This window comes from Ixodes scapularis, unplaced genomic scaffold (assembly GCF_016920785.2).
Source record: "Ixodes scapularis isolate PalLabHiFi unplaced genomic scaffold, ASM1692078v2 PGA_scaffold3__209_contigs__length_174095766, whole genome shotgun sequence".
In the NCBI taxonomy this organism is placed as follows: Eukaryota; Metazoa; Arthropoda; class Arachnida; order Ixodida; family Ixodidae; genus Ixodes; species Ixodes scapularis.
Genome location: NW_024609868.1, coordinates 141,328,789 through 141,354,323, shown reverse-complemented (window position 1 = coordinate 141,354,323; position 25,535 = coordinate 141,328,789). Strand labels below are relative to the sequence as shown.

The 25,535-nt window shown below is 46.5% G+C and overlaps 1 protein-coding gene across 1 annotated transcript in view; it reads right to left on the bottom strand.

The window, feature by feature from the left end:
• LOC8027314 (E3 ubiquitin-protein ligase UHRF1) overlaps nucleotides 1-22,320 on the bottom strand; it is a 101,886-nt gene extending 79,566 nt beyond the window's left edge. The window contains exons 1-2 of the mRNA XM_040222278.3: nucleotides 21,980-22,320; nucleotides 918-1,040 (exon numbers count right to left, since the gene is read on the bottom strand). Of these exons, the coding sequence (XP_040078212.1) occupies nucleotides 918-1,040; nucleotides 21,980-22,132 (276 nt within the window). The 5' untranslated portion in view covers nucleotides 22,133-22,320. The remainder of the gene's footprint in view (nucleotides 1-917; nucleotides 1,041-21,979) is intronic.
• Between the last annotated feature and the right edge of the window lie 3,215 nt (nucleotides 22,321-25,535).

Genomic DNA, 25,535 nt, shown 5'->3' with positions numbered 1-25,535 from the left:
GTCCAAAATAAAATAGAAAAAGGCTAGCGTAGCAGGCGTTGATGGCGGCGAAACAGCAGGATGGAAAGCTGGGGCGAGACAGACTATGGCTCGCCACGTGGAGCCCCTTATGTGCACGCAAGGGCTTCTGGAACCATCAGTGTAGATGGTTCAGTGCGTAGAATATTCTAACCTTGAATAGGCTGCAGGGTTCTTGAATTTGCCAGAACGCAACATTTACAGAAACAACAAAAAGGTGCATTCGCAGCCAGGAATCAAACCTCAGATCTTTGCGTGGGAGCCGAGCTCGATAACCGCTTGGCCACGGGCGCGCTGCCTACTTGGCCAGCTGCGCCCGCAGCAATATCATTGCCAACTACAGATGGAAGCCAAGATACATTCATTCGTGAATTATTTATTATATATTAAACGATGATGTACCATTGCAGAGTAACAATATATACTGTAAACGATTTATTGTTCGCGGGCTCAATATTTCGTGTTTTTGGTCAAGGCTGAAGTTTTGAAATAACTTGCGGGTTCTAATTTTCGCGACGCGGTGGAATCTCAATATAGATTCCAATGTGTTTACATTTTACCAGAATTGTTCGCGGGACCTATTTATTGCAAATTGTAGACGATTTGCAAAAATTAGGTCCCTGGGAAAATTAAGTTGTTTACAATATGCTGTAAAATGTAACAATGCAAAAGAATGACAGTCACTAAAGCAATCACTAGATTAAATGATCTATTGCCATTAACAGATAATATGTTTAATTTTAAGACGTACAAAAGACTTGTAACATAACTGATAATGGCAGTTACTACAACGAAAAATACTGTATAAACATGACGACAAACAAACATTAAAACAGTTCCACTAATTCAAAAAAATAATAATTGGGGAAGATATAGCCAGATGCTGATTTTCAGCTCACCTGTTTGGGCTGTTCCTCCTTAGGTACAGGGGCAGCCGGTTCTGGAAGCGCCTGCCTGGCCAGCAGTTGGATGATGTCGTTGAGGCCCACATCGTAGTCGAACAGTGTGTAGCCATCTTCCAACTGAAACAGATAGCTAAATGTGTCACCAATCCACTTATGCCCTCAACATAACTACTTAAAGACAAATGGAGACATTTTCGAAAAATAATGGTTGCCTCGTCTTCAGGGGGCTCAGTGTGTTCAGCTATTTTTTTCAACACTCCACTAAGGATATTTCTTTTCATTTGCATACAAAAACTTACAAGGGCTGCTAAAGGTTAAACTGAAACTTCTCAGTAAAATCCGAGAAACAGCAGGTGCAACATCACTGCTGCTCATGGCATGGGCGACTGGCAACAGACATGCAGAATGCCTGCTACCGGTATGATAAATTCATTCAGTGGGTAACACAGGGGAGGCGGGGTCATTATAGAAACAGCACAAATTTTTGCTTGGGTTGGTGTGCGCGTGGTTTTCAGATTTCCTAAATCTGTCAGTAATTGCCGCTGGCTGCGATTAGCAATACTTTGGTATTCCACGAGTGAAATGGGTCCGGGCTAGAGAATATGCCCTTGTGTTGGTCTTACATCTACACATAATTTAAAATAAACAGAAAATACCAATGCTCTAACGGTATAGCTAGGCTGCAGACTTTCCGGTTTTACAGTAAAATGGCTAAGTGGGCTAGTTCGTACATGTTTAGCTGGGAAAGAACCTCGAAAATATGTGGACACAAGAAAGAAAGGACAGGACCAAGCGTTTGGTCCTGTCCCTTCTTTGTTGTGCCCACACATTTTTTAGGTGCTTTTCAAGTTTCCGGTTTTAACTGAAAAAAACAAAACAAAAAAACTAATAGACATCTGCCAGTTTCAACAATACAAAATCAGATGAACGGAAGTACAGCGATTTCTGGAAATTTTCACTCTGAACGAAAACTACTCTCTGTTCAGAACTTTCACATTCTTAGATACTAGTAGGATCCGTAATTCTACTCAAAATCAAGCACCTTGCAACCTCCCCTTCAGGAATCACTGACCTTGGAGGACAGTGTCAGGAGAGTTAGGTCAGTCAGTTGGTCATCACGGATGGCCACAACGTCTTTGCTCTATTCACGTCAGAACTAGACAACGGTGCTTGAAACTATGGGGATTGTGCAACACCTGAAAGGGTTGCCCCGCTCCGCCTCGGCAGCTTGTTGGCAGTGCCACCAACGACAGAGTATGCGGTATGTCGCAAGAAACGTTACATTGTTATAAAATGTGGCTAGTAAAGTGCTGCCCGCTCCGTGGACAGCACTTTCTTGATCTCGCGCCGGAGTAAATGTTCCACATCTTGACATCAAAAACCTCCCCGCAACCATTGTTGCTCTCTGTGTCCATATGTCACTCAACCCGCAGAAGTTGTTCGAAGCTCAGGTTGAATCGTGTCCCCCGCAGTTGCAAGCGGCAAGGTCAGCAACGTGTTTTTCTCTTATCTGCACCGAAAATGCTTCTGCAAATAACTTGTGCATTTGACGGTCCAGAAACTATTACGGGACGACATACACCAGTGCCAGTGATTTTACATGAGAAGTATTCTTCGCTCCGCAATCATCAGATTGCTCTTCACTCGCTGGCGGATCGAGTGGACATCATGGAAATGAGATGATTGCATCTGTTTTTGCTATCACACAAAAGGGGTTTGTGTTCTCAATTTCCATCCGTAGCACAAATGAAGGAAGCACCGAATGTTGCCTCAAACATTTTTTATAGTTGGGTGGCCACTAGACCTACTGCTTATGCAAAATGCTTCTGCTAGAAATCGTGCCATGGCGACACTGTCTTGTTGCACGCTTCCAATACCAGTGGTTGTTACCAGTTGAATCTTGCTCAAGAAGCAAGAGCAACTTAAGCTCAAAATTGTGGAAACAATTAGCCTGAGAGCACTTTGATTTTTGTCAGCTCACGGAGCAGAACGGCAGCAGCATAAGAATAGAAAAGCCCCGGGCAATTATCTCAAAGCGGCGATGCAAACCTTTTTTGTACTTTGTGCAAATACCGCTTAGAATGAATCCCCAATGTTAATGACCCATGAAACATGCATTTGTTTTTGACCACACGCAATAAAAGTTGCGGAAACTTTTTTTTTTTAACGAGCAGCGTTTAATTCTTTAGCTTGCAGCCAGAACAAGCTGCCACGTGATCTGCAGCCGATAATATGCCGCCAATGTTGATCATAGCCACGCGTTGGGGTTGGCAAAGCACAGGACACGCACTGACTTCCAGACATTGTTATGGTTCGGCTGTTGTCGTCATTGCAGCAATTGAACACAGGCCACTACCCGGATGCTTGTCGAGCTACTGATTATCACGAGCTCGAATCGAGTGCTAACGCAATGCTCGGGTCCAATTCTATGAGGCATATTCAAATATCACTGGGGGGTACTGCAACCCCCCCGCCACGTCAAGTTTTGCAAAGGAAAGAATGAAAGAAAACGCTCGCTTTTGTCCTTGAAATTATACCGCAACAAAGGAGTTTCTTGGTCAATGGCGTTGCGTGCAAGTATACTTGGTACCAATAGTGCCAGTAAGCTCGTGTAAAGTGAAAAAACCTTCCAAGCGAATATCGTTGCATGGCCCCTTTAAAGACCCAGACTCTGAACTATGACTTGTTTGTCATTTGCAGACACTGTCGCATTATTTATTTATTCCCTTAATCCCATCGCCTGATGGCATTACAGTGGGGGGATGCATACAACTAGATTATATGCAACAGCAGAACAAGAAAAATTAGCATCTCAGAAACCACACATGCATACACCTAAAAATGTGTAAATCTTTAATTATTTGTCTTTTTAAATGTGTATGCATGTTTTTTTCCACTCCTGCGATGACCTCATCAGGGTCGCAGTATTTTGAGATAAATAAATGAAATATATAAATAAATAAAAAGCACAAACAAAGGACACTAAAAAACAAAAGAAACATCACAATGCCATTAAAAAAGCTGCACTGTAAGATGCAGCTTTTCTTGCATCTTTCAGAGCTTTTTTAAAGCAGCAAAAAATGCTGCACCTTACAATACGGCTTTTTTTCGCAGCTTTGACCTCATGCTGCTGCGGTGGCGCTGTTGTAGGCGTGGTGCATGTATGGTGCCCAGACCTTGAGTTGGAAAACGCGGACTCGTTTGTAAACAGTGTGTTGGTCTATTGTAAAGGTGGTTCAGTCACTCACACTGGTGCGTGATAGATAGCATTACGGCTTCTGGCGTTCCACTACGACATGTTGCATGGACCTCAGTTGCCATAGACACAACCTAGCTGTGAGTGGTCATAATGTACTTGCTCACACCCAAGTGCCTGAACCAGCCTTAAGTATGAAGCATTATAAGGCTGTGTTCAGATTTGCTTTTCAATGGCTGTAAAAGAGTGCCACAAACTCAGTCAAATTTGCGCTTTGTTTTTATTAGTGCTAGTGGACAAGGGTTACCAAAATTGATGTAAGCGTGCTATCACCATTGAGAAGTCGATGTAGGGTACTCCCAATGTAACTCTTTATATAAAAAAGCGAGGTATCACAAGACACGAAAATCTGCATTTTCTAGACCTCGTACCTCCAAAAAGACAACATGCTTTGTGACAAACGTTTTATTTGTGATGGCACTTCCGGACAATCTTTCCCTGTGTAAACATTTAGCGTCTAGATGGCTTTGCTTTCCCTCTGCCGTGATTGCAATTTAGCTGTCCAAGAATTCGATCTAGTACAAAAAAACTTATTTAATAAAAATATTCCGAGTTCCACACAGTTTCAAGGTGTTTATTGGCACAGCTTCCACACAGCGGAGTGCCTGAGGCAGCCAAAAAGGCAGAAGCCCGTACAACCAAGTGCTGGTTGCATCCTCGGGAAGGGCAATCAACAATACGGATCGTTGGACATGAAAAAAAAAGCAACACTTCGCAACAAAGAAATCTTGACCAAGCATGCTAAAGAAAAAGGAACCATGTGCTAGCAAATTTCTACAGAGCAGTTGCACGCTTCTTAACAAGTGCATGCAGAAAAAAAATAATTATCGCACTTGTACATTTTAAGTAGCGCACTCCGAAATGCTCTCAAAACTTAATTAATTGTGCAGCACTGGGGCCTGATGGTAAAATTGGTGTGAAACAATGCCACGGAGCTGGAAACCTGGTTGAATGGACCTTTTCCACATACCGACGGCACCAGGCGGTGGCTGCACGAACTAAAAATCGAGGAAGTGACCTACCTGCGCTACCAATCGATAATGGGAGCTACGCTACCAGTTTCTTCGTTTTCTGAGCAGCGGCGCCTGCCCAACGCGACTTTAAAGAGGAGCATCCATGGCGTCCACCAAAACGTTGTGTTTTCCTTTCCGCCGACGTTCTTTTTTTGTGTAACACAATTATATATATGCTGCAGTTACGTGTTCTACTCGCTGATATACAGCCTCCTTCCGAATTTCCTCGATTTTTCGTTCCGACTTCCGCCGCTTGGCATCAGGCGCTCGCGCGTGCGCAGAACGCTTCTCGGAAAAGGTCTATTGTGATGGCTAAACCGCACTGAGTTCCCACAGTTGCCAGATGAAAACAAAACTCTTCCAAAAATATATTCATTCACGGATAAATGGTTTGGGGCAGTTTTTTTCTTTGGGTTCAGCAAGACACAAACAAGTGAGAATTTAGCAAAATGGTGTAGTTGGACCACTCCTGCTTGTATGATAATACAAACTGTGTCAGCGAGGGGCTGACGGAACACAGTTAAAGGGGCCCTGCAAGGACTTTCAGGGTGTCTAGCAAATTATTATTTTGAAACTCCCCCACTTTTCCAAATTTTCCCTGACAATTTCAGGTGAGATTCCCCAACCACTCTAGCGGCACTTAAATATTTAAGACCATTACAACACAAGGAGTTGAGCATTAAGCACTGTGATGATAATTTTGCACGGGCTTAATTCTACTTGCATATTCCGAAATATGCAGGTTTGTTCAGTCTGAATTAAGCAAGCACTTTCTTGCCGCCGACATCGTCAGTGAAGAGGCCATTTCCGGAAGAACAATGAAAACACGACGCTCAACATGGCAGCATGGCCACATGGCCGCCAGATGCCAAGGAGGTTAGAAGTACTAGGAGAGGGCACGTTGCAATATTAATGAAGCCTAGTCATAAAAAGTTTAAACGATGTTGTGGCCAACGTGACCGTAGATCTCTCTGGTAATTGGTGCACGTGACATGTCACGTGTGAGATGGATGGTCGATTGTACAAGGACTCCTTGCAGGCTTGCGCGCGCTCCGTCCGGTAGGTTTGATCAGATCGAAGGCTAGACTGTGGTGTATTCTAGTACCCCATAGCTAGACGAAGGCTAGCTACGGTCATGTGATGTGATCACGTTGGCATGGTAAGTGAGGAGAGTAAGGGGGAAAATGAGAAAGAGGCGTGGCGTCAAGGGAGTGTGGCTTGTGGAGGCTACGCAGCTGCCGTCATGCCCTCTCCTACCCTTCTATCCTCCTTGGCCAGATGCACACTTTCGGTTACTTTCGGCTTGGATTGGATTGGGGTCTGCGGCTTTTCCATTTGTTACTAAATCGGGTAGCCTTAGCTGGATCTAGCCTAGTGTCGCGCCCTCAATCCAATCCAATCCAAGGCTTGGACTGTTCTATTTCCATCGGGTAGCACACTCTACATCGGGTGAGCAGAGCCCGCGCTTCGCTCTAAGCAGAATTTATCGCCTATTTCTCTGCCCCCCAGTCCTCAAGTCTTTGCTCAGGGCACAGAATGGCCTTTCCGGCTCATTTTCCCCGACTAGGCTCGTTTTTTGACAATAACCCTGACAATTCCTGGTCGCAATACACTCAGACTTATTTTACTGGTTTTTAATTTGCACCGAACCTGAGCGCACAGAACGTAGTAACTTAATTAAGCTTTTCTTTTCTCGAATTTCACTTTATTTTAAAAGTTATAGGCAAATTAAGATTACAAAAAAGGGGCAACAAATAACCTCCTTCACGACGTCCTTGGTTGCTTGAGTGGCCGTGAACTAGAGGAGGGGAGTGAGCTCAGCGAACGCTCACGACTGCCGCACTCCGTGTCGACGGCGCGAGAGGGTGCTACTAAAGCATGTTCTGGATAGGCTGTATGCAGCGGGCAGCCAGAGCGGCTCTCATTGCATTTGCTTCGCAAGTAAACACTGATTCGGCATGACACTTCATTGGCCACAAACGACAGCAAACACGGGGTAAAGATCAGTTCAGAACGGGATCCACTTCGCGCTGCCATACCACAAAACGGCTAAACCGCAAGACAAAGCTGCTCGCCGAAGGCCTTCGGAACGCTCGGAGCCAGTCGGATCCTCCAGTCGATACGACCGCAGTGCCGCCGCGTACATCCGGGACCTTTCCGTGTCGGTGCCTGATCCCACCACCCCTTTCTAGTAGGCGCCGCCTTTTCCACCGCTTGGGGGTGGGTATGCCAACGGGTCTTTCTTTTTTCCGTACTTTATAATAAACTGCATTTGTTTCTTTCCCGATTTAAAATACTGAACAAAAACTACTTTTATAAATAATTGAAACGGTTCACACCACTTATACTTTGTATTTCGACTAAAAAGAAGCCTTTAGCGGCTCTGACCAGTAGTAAGCCCAGGACCAGAGACGTCCCATATCGCGCGCTTTCGGTACTGCAGGTGGCCCCGTCGGTGAAGGAGGTTTCCGTGTCGTCCGGTTAAAATATGATGCACTGATATTTAGTTACTCTCTCCATGCCCGCAGGCTTACCCGAACCCCAAGAGACGTGGAAACCACAAAAAAGGTGGACGCTTAAATATGATTGCAGGGCCCCTTTAAAGGAGCTGTGCAACAGTTTCAGTGCTTTGCTAATATAATTTGGGAGTTAGTGTCTCGACCTTTCTGAAGTAAAGAGCAAAAAACCGCTTTTGCCTACATGCCCTAGGTTTTATTTTAAAAATGGACAAAGATTGAGCTTTTCGGCAGCTCTCAATTCCTTCACCGTCTTCCAAGTCATGTCCGTAGTGACGTCGATGGGGTAGGGGCGGGGTTCCCGTGAGCCATCAGTGAGCAGCGAGAACTCATCCGCTTGCGACCGCGTGATCACGTGCTGGCGGGCGCAGCGCGAAGAATATGGTGAAAGGAAGAAAGTATCATCCGGGTCCAACCATACCGATCACTATCCGGCTCTGTCCTCCTCCCCCTCAGCTTCTGGCGGCTGTTCGCGGTAGCAGATAGAGCGGAGGGTTTTGTGGGCCTAGGATAGATAGCGCCGCTAAAACTCTGTATAATAAAAGTTTTGCCGATGATACCAGGTTTGTGACGCATTTATATTTATGTTGGCTCGACAAGATTTATAGAAAAGTTACCTTTTATCGAGCAGGAATTCGCACAACTTGCTATCTTTCTACAAGACCCCCCATTGACGTCACGCTGTGTGTTTCTCATGGCCGCCGCTCGTGGCTGCAGGTCGGGGAATATTCTAATTTTTGCCTCGCGATTACGCGGCGGAATCGCAACATTTTGAAGGAAGGAGGTGTGTTTTCTGTCCTTTGTGACAAGGTGAACAATGTCAAAAATAGAAGATGCCAATTCTTTCAACGTTGAAATCGTTGCACAACTCCTTTGGATGTGATTGACCCGAGTCATTTTGTAGCAGCAGAAAGTCCATTGTGGAGCTACAAAAAGTACTTTTGAAGCACATGCACACACTTCACTTTTATTCATACCACAGTGAATATATATGTTAAAATTCGTGTGTTGGCCTATCCAACTAAAAAACATGCATACTTTGCCTTCACACTTCTGTGCTACGGTACGCTTGATTTCCTCAAACAAAGAACTAGTAATGAAGCAATGGTGAGGGTGCAGGCTAGCTGGTGTAAATTGAGCGTAGTTGTAACCCGAGACTGGGGATACGGACAAGGGACAAAACACAGAACGACAGGGACGAAGTCTCAAACGCAGCTACAAACTTTATTTCACAGGACAAACATATATGTCACTCGCCACCCTCGTCCCCCTCTTTTTCCCTTCCTTTTCCCAAAACTCCACCCCTTCCCTCTTCCTTTTCCCAAGCCCCCGTACATTCCAGTCAAAAACAATTTTGATGGCGCCAACTCCAAGTTGCCGACAGATCCCGTGTCAACAGCCCACACCGCGACATCCCGAGGTCACTCCGGCTCTCCCAAACACAGTCGCAAAGACGCCGACAGAACCCCTGTCCCCCCACACACACCGTGAAACCCCGAGGTCATCCCGGTTCTCTCAAACCAGTCAGCCGCAAAAATTTTTCGGCTTCCGAACTTAAGTGGACGGACGTGTGACTGATGCATTCGGGAGACGTCTTTATTCTAATGGTCTCTCTCACTAATCTTTTCATGTCGTTGTTTTCTTTTTCTACAATCTTTACGTCTCCCCAGGCTGGAGTGCAGTCGGCACATTCATTCAAATGTTTAGCTATTTCCGAATTCGTATCATTGTTTTTTACATTTCTTTTATGTTCCGATAATCTGTCATTCACACATCTTTTGGTTTGACCTACATAAATGACACCACATTTCATTGGTATCTCGTACACTACACCGATCGCGCATACTGTAGACTTCTCTCTGTGCGCCCTTTTACACTGGTTGGGTGTTCTCAAAAATGGGGTCAACCGGTCCAATCTGAAATCCCTCTCAAAAACTACGTCGGCGCCGAACTTCTTTGCGCACGCCTTTAAAGGGGCGGTGCAATGATTTTAACACTGAACGAATGTGCAACTTGTATTTTTGATATTGTTTACTTCGGCATAAGAGAAAAAGTACCACCATACCCCAAAATACCTCTATTTCGCTGCGTAATCGTAAAATAAAAAACGCTTTTTTTCCCAACCTGCGGCCACATGGTGGCCGCAAATGGAACCTGGGGTGTGACGTCATTCGGAGTGGTTTATGTGAGTGATAGTGTTAGGCAATTCTAAGCTTGATTTAAAGTTAAGTTTAAAAAATCTTGTTGTTTAGGCATGCAAAAACGCTTCAAAAGCCTAATATTGCCGCTAAAAGGGTATGAATTATTTGTGGCGCCATCTACCGCAAGTCAACAAAACCTGCCGTCGCCGTCATCCGTCGACGCCCGAGGCGCCTACGGCGGCTACACGAGCAACCCGGACGTTTTGTCTTTCCCTCGCTCGACGGAGTGCGTTGGTCGTGGTCCGTAGTATCGTTATTGTTCCTGGTGTCTCGACTTCGACTGCCCGCCGCGTCGCAAGCATCTTGCGCTCGACGTCGCTCAGGCCGTCCGCCCATGCCGCCATGTTGGTCGGGAATCGGCGGGAGAGCGGCGAGCCTGGCGAGCCGGCGAGCGCTGGGGAAACGGAAGCCAGAAGAACCCAACCGGAAACCAACGCCACTCCGAATGACGTCACAGGCGAAGCTGGTGCTGCTTCAATGTTGAGTTGAGGGGTGCCTAGAGATATAAATTTTTTTCATTTTTTTTAATGAAAACTAGGGCAAGTACGAAACAATGGTTTTCGGTCCTTCGTTTCATATGTGGCCGGGATCAATTCCCGCAATTAATTAGCGAAAGTTCGCAAATTGTTGCACCGCCCCTTTAAGTTGTGTGAGATGTCATGGTGGTACGGGATAACCGCCCAACGACCCCGCCGGGGCTCTAGACTTCCTTTATTTCCCGAAACTATCTTTTTTATCTGTCCAATTATGCTATCACCCGAAAACCCAGCATTCCTCAGTCCACACATCTGCTTCTCCACTGCCTTACTAACGTAGTGTGTGCAAGATCGGTTTAAGGCATTGCCTAATAATGATCTAATAATGCCGCATTTAACTGTCCTGGAGTGGCAACTCGAGCGCGGCAGGATAGGTTTCGGCATGAGTTTTCCGTACTCCCAGCATATACCATTTTTCACGTGAATCTGCAAAGACTGGTTTGAGAGAACCGGGATGACCTCGGGGTTTCACGGTGTGTGTGGGGGGACAGGGGTTCTGTCGGCGTCTTTGCGACTGTGTTTGGGAGAGCCGGAGTGACCTCGGGATGTCGCGGTGTGGGCTGTTGACACGGGATCTGTCGGCAACTTGGAGTTGGCGCCATCAAAATTGTTTTTGACTGGAATGTACGGGGGCTTGGGAAAAGGAAGAGGGAAGGGGTGGAGTTTTGGGAAAAGGAAGGGAAAAAGAGGGGGACGAGGGTGGCGAGTGACATATATGTTTGTCCTGTGAAATAAAGTTTGTAGCTGCGTTTGAGACTTCGTCCCTGTCGTTCTGTGTTTTGTCCCTTGTCCGTATCCCCAGTCTCGGGTTACAACTATGCTCAAAGAACTAGTTATGCAATAAAACTTTGGTTGGGGCTAGTTGGTTCCTATCGATTAAAAGGATATAAGGCGCAAACAAACAGGACGAAAAAAGACACACGTACGACACGGGCAGGCGCCATGCGAACAAACAGGACGAAGAAAGACACACATACGACACGTCCGTGTCGTACGTGTGTCTTTTTTCGTCCTGTTTGTTCGCGCCTTTTAACCTTTAAAGAACTAGTTGTTCAGTTGCATATAGAAGCACTAGGCATGGCAACAAGATGCTGATCAATGAAGGACAGCACGGACTGCTGTGAATGGTCATTTTAGGTACAAAACATAATGTAAAGCAAATAGTATATTCCACTAAAATAATGTTAGAATAAGCTTGAGCACAGAAATTGATGTATAAGTCCAAGTTCTAGAGGTGGTTGTAATAAAACTAAAATTCTCAATCCAGATTTAAAAACAAAAAAATAGTTTTTGTCATTAAATTATTCAAATCAAGTACCTTTTGTACGTAGAATCTCATAAAAACAGAGATCGGCATGAGAACGATAGGTAAGCCTTCTTAAAACAATCCAGCCAAAGTCCTTAAAGGGCCCATGAAACGAATTTTGGGCTGGTATAAATCACTTTATATTGAGATTTTACTAATAGCACATCGTTCAGTGGGCCAAAAGAAAAAAGGTAGAAAGTCAAAAGCCTGACTTTCAGTGCGAAAATCTGAAAACACAGCGGACTATTTCGAACCTCCTCCCCTTCGTAAGCTCTCTGCCTTTTCACTGCGATACATCCGCGGTTCCCAAAGCGCGTCACCTGGTCCAAATGCACGTCACATGATACCGGACATCCCTTATTCCCTTCCCCCCTAAGCTGACATTGTGGTGGAAGCTATACGCTTGCCCGACCAATCAGTCGCCTCCCTTTCATCACCTGACCTTATTCTCTGCGTGTGGGTATGCACAAGAGAGCGTGATTATGTGGCAAAAGTGTAGCTGGCCCAACGAGCAAGTAGCTTCCCCAGCACTGTCAGCTTCAGGGTGAACGGGGTGGGGAAAGCAACTTTTGTCTGAATTTTGAGCGACGAGCTAATCGTCTAGGGTGACAATATCTCTGTCCGGGTATACAAACGAGATTCCGAGCAAGAGGGGTCTCCCCTCTTTTCGTCTTCTTGAACTGTTTGGTAGATGCATGGTAATAAAACCCGAGACTCAGGAACACAGAAGGGGACAAACACAACACAACGTCTCAACTAGAATGCGCGATTTATGAGTTGAGTAGGAAGGCTAAACAGGAAAAGTTGGAAAAGCGTTTCATGACCCCTTGAAGGCTATTCTCAAGCTCCCCTACTGCTTCATTTAATTGAGTTTTCATTTATTCTACCGACTGTACCTTGAATGGATAAAACATATATAAAGGTGACAAATAAAGAATGAAGTTCAAATAAAAATAAACCTAGGGAGCAGTTCATATAAATTTTCTTGCAAGTACCCTCGCTAAGTCCAGAATTTGAAAAAGATATCGGCGGAATAGGGCAATCTACCATAAATAATAGCCGCGGTTTAATTCAGAAATTTTTACTGCAACTAAGTTACATTAACACTCACGAAGTTGCTTTTTAATTATACCCAATGTTTCACGTTTCACATCCCGCTCTGGGGAAATGCTTTCCCTTTAGCACTCCGATGCACTGCGGCAAAGTAAGATAAGCAAAAATTTCCATGTTTACTTTGCGGTTGCCGCTTCACCGCAGTACAAGAGCATGGTGAGAAACATACTCAACAAAGCTAACTTACATGCAAGAGCAGACTAGGAATATAAGGGATATTGAGAAAATTCCGAGTACTGCCAGTGTTTGACACTCACAGTGAGATCAAATAGAATAGTATGTTATTCGCACCTAAAACCAAAAGTCCTCAAAATTCGCACAAGCCTGCCACAACAATCCGGACTTAAGTGGAGCCCGAGCCATATTTTCAGTATTCATAAAGGGAAATAAAGTTTTGTTGCAATGTTGGAGCAAGTTCCTCACAGTTGGGCTAAATGTCGCTGGATGTAGCAGGGTAAGCCCTGCACACTTTGAATAAGCATGACTTGGGCTAAACACTTTTTGACTGCACTCTAGACACGTATAAATAAACACAAGAAAATATGTCAGTTTGTGAAACATTTGGGTCTTCTCTTTAATAATTCAGCCCTACCTAAAGCCATTAGGGCCTAGAACTGCCTTCCTGAGGATGTCCTTGCCATCACTGATTTCAACATATTCCGGGATCACTTAATAAACCTTTTTGAATAACGCCTTCGCCTTCTCCGACCAGTGATCCTCGTGATTTCGAGTGACACAATAGTGTCACTCTAAATGACCGTAGTTTCCTGTGCTAAAGCCAATTTTGTGGGGTTTTTTTTGTTTTTCTTCTGGAGTCGTGAACATTCACAAATGTCTACTAAATTACTTGTGTTTTTGGTAGTTTGATAATTTAGACCCATGTTACAGATTAAAAAAACAGGGCACAGGATGGCCAAAAAAAAAAACACTTTTTGTGTCGTCAAATTATGAGGTGCTCAGGGGTGGAACTCATGAAATGTACTTGGGAGCAGCCACGGGAGCAGCTGAAACAGCTGTTTTGGAGCAGGTTGGGAGCAGCTAAAACTACATTCTGGAGCAGGCTAGGTGCAGCTCAAATCAGTTTTCATTGCACTTCAGCTTGCATCTTAGACGAGCATGGGAGCAATTTCAATTGTGCTTAGCAGCACAGATGAACATGAGTGGTTAGGGAATAAGTAGATGGGATAACAGTGTAACGGATGCGAAAACTTGGCCTTAGTGAGAACCGAAAAGCAAGCACCATATGTATCCAAAGGTAGTGTCCTTGATATTTTCTGAGTGGCTTTCAGCTGCTTAAAATACAAACCAGCACTGCTTATAGCACAACCCACACATGCTCGACATAGTAATTATATGTGCGAACCACGTGACTTGGTAAGCAACGGATGTGCAGTTGCGCAGAGGAACAGGGCAACAAATTTCGAGTTTATCCTATTGTACAACTCAATATCAAAGCAGTAGACTACGATTAACGAAGTTATCAGAGTCTACGATAACTTTGAAGCCATACCTAAAGCCTTAGGTACCTAGGTATGGCTGGATTCGAAGCGATGAGCCGGAGCAAGATTTAAAGTATGCCGAGCAGATCTACTGCTCGCGTGAGAGCTGCTGGCCGGCAGGGTTTCGGATCGGACCGCGTTTCAGTTCAATCAAATTACGATTTATCTTGCAGGAATGCGGTTCCAACTTCTAATGATGAAGCACTGAAAGGAATCTTTTGCTAATGTGCTTTCAACTGGCTGACTTCGGGAACCCGGGCCGCAGAGCCTCAGGCAATCCGAGGCTTCACAACTCAACCTCACCTCGGCTGACTTGCTTAACCGTTTATGGTTGAAGAATAAGAATCCAGTCGCAGGTGATGTAGCGCTTGGAATCCGACCCCCAAGTTTTTTCCCGTGCTTCCGACTTGTTATACACAGGAAATAAACGGAACAAAAAATTGCAAGACCGACCAAGCTAAATGCGCTCATTGTTGTCAATTGAGCCAATAATAACCGAAACCAAGACAAAATATAACTTTTTTTTGGCAGCTGTGCGATTTGGAGCAGAATGGTGCAAGGTATTGGCTGTGGCGCAGTTTCCGCAAAATGGTGCAGGATGGCGCAGACAAATGCATCTGGCGCAAAAAGGCGCAAATGGTGCAGCCGTTCCACTCCTGGGTGCTGGAGAATACTGGCCTTCTGTGTTAAAGGGATGCTGAGCCGAAATCTGTATTTCACAAAACACGGCACGGCGGCAGAAGCGTGCAACGGGATGCTTCAAACACCAAAACATCTCATACAGCAATATCTTAAACGGATGACCATATTTTTCTAAAAAAAAAAGGGGGCGCATTTGACACGTATGTTGACGTCCTGTTTCTCCGAGAAGAGTCGAGAAGGAGAGGAAACAGCCTTGTATCATCTCCGCCTCGCAGCCTTGAGGAGTCAAAGCGAAAAGAGGACAAAACGAGATAGGTTTACAACATGCGCCTCGTTCAATCTCGACCTTTTTTTCCAAAAATACGCCCGTCCGTTCGAGATATTGCCTTGAGAGAGGTGTTATAGGGATATTCAGAGTCCCGCCAACCGGTCCTGCATTGAATCCTGAAATTCAAACTTCGGTTCACCATCCCTTTAAGTCCTTATATCAAGCTCTTTCGTTTCCGTTTCATGCATTGAAAAGCTTGCGGAAAGCGCCTCAGCACACACCTCGCATTGCTGCGCAGCATTATTCTTCTCCAGCATAAAGGACGCCTGCTTTCATTGCCGTCACCACGGCAACGAACGCTGAATTACTTTTCGGATGGCGCCTGTATCACTAGGGAGCGAGCTAACCCACCCCCCCACCTGCGTTCACGGCGCTTCGTGCTGACAGTCTGGCGACTGCTCATTACAAAACTATTAAACTTTGGCTAGCAGACGGCATTCGGGAAATGGTGTCAGCTGTTGCTGGCTTCACGCTGTGGTACCAGGCACGCTTGTATTTATTCGGCGTTCGTTGCCTTGGTGACAGTGATGAAAGCAGACGGCCTCTATGGTGCGGAAAAACACTGCAAAGCAGCGGTACAAGCTGCGCTGACGTGCTCCCCGCATGCTGTTCAATGGGCGGAACGCAAACAAAAAGTTTGAAATAAGGACTTAATGCAGAAGGCTAATTTTCTCCAGCAGCTCATAATTTGACAAGCCTTGCACGAAATTAAAACTTGTGTTTGGGCGAGTTGGTTCATACTGATTTAAAAGGTTAAAAAGCGCAACACCACAAGGACAATAAAGACACGAAGACGACAGGACGGGCGCTAACTCACAACTGATTTTATTAGAAACAACACTGTCACTTTTATACACAAGATCGTATGCCAAACCCACACTGCAACCAATCACCACTCTCACAAGCAACTATCTAGAAACATTACTTCTTTCTGAAGCAAAAAGAGAGAAGGCGCGCTAACGCATTTGGCTGAAACAAAATTTTTAAAGAAATCAAAAGATAAGACCGAGAGAGAGATTATAGAGGCGTTTTATATCAAAAAGAAAGATGACAAATGCGTTAGCGCGCCTTCTCTCTTTTTGCTTCAGAAAGAAGTAATGTTTCTAGATAGTTGCTTGTGAGAGTGGTGATTGGTTGCAGTGTGGGTTTGGCATACGATCTTGTGTATAAAAGTGACAGTGTTGTTTCTAATAAAATCAGTTGTGAGTTAGCGCCCGTCCTGTCGTCTTCGTGTCTTTATTGTGAGGTAATTATTGTGAGGTAATTCACCTCTCGTATCGGTTTGGCCGACACGAGGGAAGAGGAAGAAGTGAATAAAGGGCTTTTCGCGTGCCTGACTCCATGTTGAAAGCTTGCCCTTTTCCCACATCGAACATGGTGTCAGAAGTGGGATCGGAATACTACCTGTTTTAACCCGTCAGCTCGCGAAGCAACCGGCTCCTCTTCAGACGCCGAAGCGACCGCTAAAGCAGCTGCTACGGGCAATATCTCGGGTCAAGCTCAAGGTACGAAATCGGACACCAGGTACGCCATGGCATCGTTCCAGATAGATCCGCCTGAGCCTTTTTCCTTCGCCACTCCTAATGAATGGCCCTCATGGAAGAAACGTTTTCTTCGGTACCGCACAGCCTCTGGATTGCAAGATGCAGCCGAAGAAAGACAAGTTGACACGCTCGTCTATTTGATGGGCACTCAAGCAGAAGATATCTTCAACACTTTCAAGCTAAGTACAGAAAATGCCAAGAAGTTCGATGTCGTGCTAGCCCACTACGAAGCCTACTTTTTTCCAAAACGCAACATAATCTATGAAAGAGCACGATTCAACACCCGAACTCAAGGGGAGAGTGAATCAGTGGAGGAATTTTCAACGGCCCTGCACACGTTAGCCGACACGTGCAACTTCGGCGAACTCAGAGAAGAACTAATCAGAGACCGCTTGGTAGTAGGCCTGCAGGACAAGAAAGTTTCAGAAAAGCTACAGTTGGACTCTTCGTTAGACTTGATGAAGGCGCTCATGATCGCCCGTCAACATGAAACAGTTCGAATACAACAGAAAGAGCTACGTCCCACAGAAAGCCCAGAGTCAGTACACCAGGTTCGCACTAGCAGATCATTTACAGTGCCACAAAAGGCTGCGGTCGTTTGGGATAGGACTTTGTCAAAACGTCACCAGCATGACGCCAAAAATCCAGAACGATCCTGCACCTGGTGCGGACATGCAACACACTCTCGGGCAAGTTGTCCAGCAAAAGACGCGGTGTGCAGAGGTTGTGGAAAAAGAGGACACTTTATGACAGTTTGTCGGTCGACGTCTTCTCTCAGAAATGTCACCGAGCAAGAAGAAGGATTTTTCTCAAAGGGACATTTGATGACGGCCTCAGGTCCAGCTACCCAAACAAGAAACGACGGTCAAGAGCCAGGATTCCTCGGCACAACGTCAAACACCCAAACTTCAAAGTGGGAACTAATGATACTGGTTGAGAACCACCCAGTACTATTCAAGGTAGACACCGGGGCAGACGAAACAGTAGTCCCCGAAGACCTTTTTAGGAGTCTCTTCAAAGACCCTACTCTAAACCCGCCGAGGCGCCAGCTTCAGGGGCCCGACGGAAGACGACTTCACGTCTTGGGCGTCGTAAACCTGAACCTCTCATTCAAAAACTACACGAACGAAGAGGAAGTTTACGTCCTCCGAGGCCTCAAAACACCGCTTCTTGGAAGGCCAGCTATAGAAAAGCTCAAGGTTCTCTCAGAGATTTGCCAGGTGCGGAGCCTCTGCCCCGAGGAGGAGTTTCCCTGTCTTTTTGAAGGGCTCGGCACTATGAAAGGAGACTACGAGATAAAGCTAGCACCTGATGCAACGGCCTTTGCCCTGACATCGCCTCGCAGGGTGCCCCTGCCTCTTTTCAACAAGACAAAGATGGAGCTGGAGAGGATGCAACAACTCGGAGTAATTTCACCAGTGACAGAACCAGTGGCGTGGTGTGCACCGATGGTAGTGGTTCCTAAGCCCTCAGGAGCCATACGTATCTGCGTTGACTTTACGCAACTGAACAAGTACGTCCAGAGGGAATGGCATCCGATTCCATCTGTAGAACACACTTTGGGAATGCTCCAGAAAGCAACCGTTTTCTCGAAGATTGACGCCAACTCAGGGTTTTGGCAAATACCTTTAAGCGAGGACAGTAAAACCCTGACGACCTTTATAACACCTTTTGGCAGGTTCTGTTTTAACAGGCTGCCGTTCGGAATTTCTTCGGCGCCAGAACATTTTCAAAGGAGGATGGCCGATGTTCTTTTAGGGCTGGAAGGAGTTGCATGCCATATGGACGACGTCCTAATCTGGGGGTCCACACAAGATCAACACGATGGTCGTCTAAGAACAGTACTGGAGCGCCTCACTCAAGCTGGGATCACGCTAAACAAAGAGAAATGTCTCTTCAGCGTTACGAAGATTTCCTTTTTAGGACACCTGATCGAGAACAATCTGGTTCGTCCGGATCCAGCAAAGCTGTCTGCTATTCTGCAAATGCCAAGTCCCACATCAAAAAAGGAGTTACGCCGCATCATGGGAATGGCTACGTATCTTGCACGTTTTGTCCCCAATGGTGCACAGGTCTTGGAACCACTGTCATCGATGTTAAGCACAAAACATGAATTTGTGTGGAACCAACCCCAACAGCTTGCATTTGACCAGTGGAAAGCTATGCTTTCTTCAGACCCAGTTTTGGGTATCTACGATCTCATGAAAGAAACCGTTGTAAGTGCAGACGCATCAGCATACGGACTAGGTGCTGTCTTGCGCCAGAAGGAGGGACAGCGGTTCAAGGTAATTGCCTACGCGTCAAGGCTTATGACAGAGACCGAACGTCGATATGCACAAATAGAAAAAGAAGGCTTATCACTCGTGTGGGCCGGTGAAAAGTTTCGAGACTACCTCGTAGGAAGAGTCTTCACTCTCGAAACTGATCACAAGCCTCTCATCTCACTTTTTGGGTCCAAAGCACTCGATGACTTGACACCAAGGTTACAAAGAATGCGCATGCGACTCATGCGTTTCACGTATGCCATCGTCTACGTCCCCGGCAAGGATCTAACGGCAGCCGACGCTCTGTCAAGGTCTCCTATTTCACAATCGGAACCTTTCGACCTCGAAAATGAGATCGATGGCTACATCAAACACATTGTCTCCTCTATGCCGCTGACATCATACAGTGTTCAGCAGGTCGCCAGTGAACAACAGAAAGACGGAGTATGCGCGCGGCTTCGTCAACTCATTCTAACAGGGTGGCCAAGAAGAAGAGATCTCGAGCAGGAGCTCAAACCCTATTGGGAAGATAAAGACAACATCTCACTCGTTGACGACGTAATAGTTCGTACCTCTAGAGTGATAATCCCTGAGAAAATGCGCGACACCGTCCTTCGCCAACTTCATGAAGGTCATTTCGGGATAGACAAATGCAAAGGACGAGCAAGGGATTCTGTTTGGTGGCCTGGAATTGACTCTGATATTGAGCGGCTCATCAAAAACTGTCACGTATGCCTCAAACAGAGTGTCAACCGCAAAATGCCTCTTCTGCAAACAGAATTCCCACAGCGTCCCTGGGAAAGAATAGCGATGGATTTGTTCTTCTGGGACGGAGCCTGGTGGCTAATCATAACTGACTATTTTTCACGGTACCCAGAACTGGTCCGCCTTGGTGGTCTCTCATCGGGAACTGTGATCACCCATTGCAAGTCTATTTTTGCGAGGCATGGGATACCGGACGTGGTGGTATCCGACAACGGACCCCAGTTCGCTAATCGCGAATTTGATGAATTCGCAAAGGATTATGGTTTTCGCCACATCACTTCCAGTCCAAGGTACCCTCAAAGCAATGGAATGGCAGAAGCCGTGGTCAAAATAATAAAGTCGTCTCTGAAGAAAACAGAAGACCCGTACAAGACCCTACTCGCTTATAGAACGAGTCCATTGAAAAATGGATACAGTCCGGCAGAACTTCTGATGGGCAGGAGGTTACGAACAAATCTCCCAGTCTCGTCTAGCCGCCTCGTTCCCTGCCTTCCAGATCTCAACGTCAGAAAATTTGAAATGACTCAGCGACGAAAACAAAAAGAAGACTTCGACCACCGGCATGGCGTCCGAGACTTAGTCGACTTGGACGAAGGAACTGACGTGTGGGTAGTCGACCTGCAACGACAAGGAGTCGTCCAAAGCAGTGCAAATGAACCCAGATCATACTGGATCGACACTGACGCCGGAGACTCTATCCGCAGAAACAGAACACACCTGATTCCCTTACCCAGTCAGGCTTCTGGATCAGAACTACAGGTACCCGAGAATGTGCAAGAAGACGGTGCTGATTCACCAGAGGCTGGGCCTCATTGCGCCGATGGCGGCCACGCTCACACAAAAAGTGGAAGATGTGTTCGAGCACCAAAGAGGTATCAAGAACAATGAACGATGCAGGTGTGACTTAGAGGGAGAAAGGTGTGAGTGTTTGTTGTGAGACTTAGGAGGGGAGATGTGTGATTGGTTGTTGGTGTGAGACTTAGTAGGGGAGATGTGTGAGGTAATTCACCTCTCGTATCGGTTTGGCCGACACGAGGGAAGAGGAAGAAGTGAATAAAGGGCTTTTTGCGTGCCTGACTCCATGTTGAAAGCTTGCCCTTTTCCCACATCGAACAAGAGAAGGCGCGCTAACGCATTTGGCTGAAACAAAATTTTTAAAGAAATCAAAAGATAAGACCGAGAGAGAGATTATAGAGGCGTTTTATATCAAAAAGAAAGATGACAAATGCGTTAGCGCGCCTTCTCTCTTTTTGCTTCAGAAAGAAGTAATGTTTCTAGATAGTTGCTTGTGAGAGTGGTGATTGGTTGCAGTGTGGGTTTGGCATACGATCTTGTGTATAAAAGTGACAGTGTTGTTTCTAATAAAATCAGTTGTGAGTTAGCGCCCGTCCTGTCGTCTTCGTGTCTTTATTGTCCTTGTGGTGTTGCGCTTTTTAACCTTTTAAAACTTGCACGAAACACATGCCTTTAGACCCGAACCTGGAGACAGCCTTTTTTTACAACACGGGTCTAAAATATCAATGTGCCGTCGGTGTTTTGTATCTGCCCGGTTGGCACAACATGTACGTGCCTGACGTGTACATGCACAGTATTTTTCCCTGCTCACCGGCACACAAAGCCGCACCATGAGCTAAGAAGCGCAATATATACTATCTCTACCATTTACTGACGTGTCCCTCTCAGTTTTCATATTTCATGTCATTTCTATTATCCGCTTCCATGTCCATGTCACATTTTGAGTGATCACTTGAACAGCTCCCAGTTGCGTAATATGCAGCAATGAGCCTTTAAAAGCCACAGACGATGACAACCCGTCTGGCGGGTGCCGTGCTAGCCCGGGTTCTCTAATGTGCAACATACAGCGCGAGTGCGAACTCCATACGGGGCCAGATTATTAAGCGAGCTTGCTCTTTGTGTTAACACGCACAGACACCGACACCCCTAAAAGGGGGTGAAGCCTGAAAAAATTAAAACCAACAACAAAGGAAACAGCCTGCCGAATAGCGAGAGGTGCCGACATGACCTCCTCGCGCAACCGAGCTAATCTCAAAGTGCCGTAGAGAAAGCCTTCACCTGTTTTCCCCTGTAGAAGAGCCTCTGCAGCGGAGTGTCCACTTCAAAATCGTCCCGAACGCGAAGTCGAAGCTCCTCGATCTTTGTGAGCTTGGACAGCCCGTCGATCCGCGAGGACTTGGCGCCGTCCATCGTTCGCACCTGGATCCACATCTTGGCCGCAGAACTCGCCGAGTCTTTGAGGAGGACAGACAAGGAGGAGATACTGATACGCGGCACGTTACGTGCTCACTAATGAACTTACGAGCGCTGACAACGAGTTGCGGAAAATGCTGACAGCTAGTTTCGGTAATTTCGGCGCCAAAACTTTCCCTTTTGCCGCTATTCGATACAATGTTGCTATCTTTAGCTATCTCATTGGACTAAAAGTAGCGCCACTACCGCGTCCAAAATCAGTCCAAACAATGACTGCACGTAAATGAAGAACAGATATAAATGTCCTAATAATATAGACATGTGTATATTAAATAAGTATAAATATTGTAATCTATAAACCTGGTTTGCGAGCATTCAAAATCCAAATGAAGACGAGACTTCAGAGCCAATCCGTAAGTCAAATAAGCCACGGCACCCTCGGCGGATTTTTTGAAACGTTGGGTTGGCGTTGTTGACTTTAGCGAGACAAAATTCTTACCCACTGTGTTCTTACAAGCTTATTTATGCCGTCCGTATCATCAGAGCCCTCTGCCAATATACAACTAGTGAGCTACGTCGGATGGTAAGCGAGCTTTCTTTTCTCCGTGTTATGACGAAGGCGCAACGTCCAAAACCACGTGATTCAGTGACCCGTCGGCACGCGGATCCGGCATGTAGGTAGGGTCACGCACTTTCGTTTCATGGACTATGGACACGAACTCCAGACATAGCGGCACACCAATAAATCGGCCGTTCATTTTATATTTCGGCCTACATTACTTCAGTGGCGACGAGCGAAGGATCCACGACGGCTACGGAAGAGAATCGTGAACGCATGGCGACTTTCCATAGTCTGCCGCAGTGCAACTGGACCAGGCACGTAGCCAGGATTTTGATTCGAGGGGGGGGGGGGGGGGGCGCCGCCCATGACAAAATGCTGTACAAGGGAGAGGGGGGAGAGAAGGCCCCAGCAATATAAAATATTTCGGGGGCGGGGGGGGGGGGGGCATGCCCCCCCCCCCCCCCCCTCCCTTGGATACGTGCCTGAACTGGACACTGGGGCCCCAGTGTCGATCTTTACGTGGCCCACCCATATCAAACATCGGGACAACTGGCCAAAGTTGCACGAGACGTCACTACAGCTTTCCTCCTTCTTGGGAAAACAATTTGCGAGGGCGACTGGAAGTTCAAGTTTCCTTCCAAGGTCAGACCAAAGCATGTTCACTGATCGTCCTGGGGTGTCCAGGTCCGAATTTGTGTGGGTGGGATCTCATCCAGGCGTTTCATTCGGAGGAAGTGCCCATCTAGAACGTTAACATTTATCCAGGTGAACCTTATGTTCCTGTATGCCCGAAAGACAACTTCAACATCCGAGGATTACTCGCGGAACTTTCGGAGTTATTCGAGCCGGGCCTGTGGTTCATCAACGAACCACCCGTTAGGCTACAAGTGCGGGAAGATGCATCGCTGCTTTTTCTCAAGGCTCGCAAAGTGCCCTACGCGCTGCGCACTAAGGCGGACGAAGAACTCGATATACGCTGGTGAGCGTTGGAGTCTTCTCGCCCGTTACTAGTTCAGAGTGGGCTGCACGTTTCGTTCCCGTGATTATTGAAAGCGGGATCATCAGGCTGTGTGGCAATATTAAAGTCGCCTTGAGCTCCGCGTGCAGGCAAGAGCAGTGCCTGCTGCCCATAATTTAAGACAATTTCGCCAACCTGAAACCGGAAAAGTCTTCAATACCTATTAGTAAAAAAAAAAGAAAGAAAAAAAAATTCCCAAGTGCGCAGGCGAGCTGGTGATAGCTAATTGTTTAACACCGTCGACCTGAAAGATCCCTACAACGAGCTCCCACTGACAACGCCAGGCAGCTAAATGTGGTGAAGACGCAGAAAGGCCTGTTCTGTTCTGAAGTCCTCTGGGGTCACCTCTGGCCTGCGATTTTCCAGCGTTGAATGTAAGTATTCCTACAGGGACGTTGTCGTCGCAGATAACAGAGGAAACAGCGACTTACTACGAAAGGTTCCACAGAAACTCCGTGAGTTCCGGTTAAGCTGAACCCAGGAAAGTGAACATTCCGACAGGCCGCGGTAGATTTATCTGGACACCGCATCGACGCAAGAGGTTTGCATTTCAAGAGAGAGAACATTGACGCGGTTCTTCAGATACCTCGTCCGAGGTGCGACGCCGAGTTTGGATCATCCCTGAGACTCGTGTCGTACTATACCAATACCACAGGTTCTTGCCGAGAATTGCAACCATGCACCTTGTCGGTTTTCTATGTTCTCCTCAACAAGGGTGTCCCTTGGAAGTGAAATAGAAAAGAGGAACAATCTTTCATTCGGGTGAAGGACTTCCTAGAAAAGGACGACTTAATGTCTCACTACGATCTTAAGACGCCCATGTATCTTGAGTGTGGCGCGTCTCCTTGAGGCATCGGCCACAAGGAGACGCGTCTTTGTTGTATCATCGAGTTGACGGCGCAGATCGGCCTATCGGATTCAGATCCCGCGTCTGTCGGCGGCAGAAAAGGACGGCTTGCAGCTCGAGCGGGAAGCCCTCGCTCTGGTTTTTGGTGTTACCAAGTTTCGCGAGCACCTTCTAAATCAAAGGTTTGCGCTGTTAACCGACCATAAACCCCTGGTTTGACTGTTTCACCCTGATAACGCAATACTAGCGATGGCGGTAGCGAGAGTTAAACGTACGTTGGACACTGTTGCTCAGCGCGTACGCCTATCAAGATAATGCAATAAATGCAGAGGTGCAAGCGAGCTGGACAAGAATGACGAAAATAATACTTGGGAAAGGGAAACAAGGGGGACAAAGGACAAACACAACTAGGTGACTGGTGCGCGACCCAAAAAATCCGCCCGGTCCATGGTATCGAACTAGGGACCTCTCCATTTCCAGTGGAGCGCTCTACCAACTAAACTAACCAGAAGTTAGACGTCAGTACACCAAGCAGGTTTTATCAGCTGCCACCAGTCTAACACTAACTAGGATGAACGGCCTGCATTTTAAGGTTATGATGATAACGCAATTAATGGAAAGGTGCAAGCGAGCTGGACAAGAATTACGAAAATAATTCCTGGAGAAGGGGAACAAGGGGACAAAGGTGTTAGACTGGTGGCAGCTGACAAAAGCCGTTTCCAAGGAGGAACCCTTGCCTGCCATGTACATAGCTTTCACGGACTTCACTGACGGGGCTTCTGAAATATTTCGACGCCATCACCAGGTACTGACATAGTTTCGGTTTCGGGCCAACGCTGGCAACGCTGGCCGCTGCGGCATCGTTTTCGGGGCGCGTTTCTTTCGTGTTTTGTGCACTTGCGGTCATAGTACAATGTACTAGAATACTTTGGTAGTGTTGGGACCGGAGGGGCTCGCCTGAAGCGCGTGGTATTGATCGCCACAGGTGTCGACA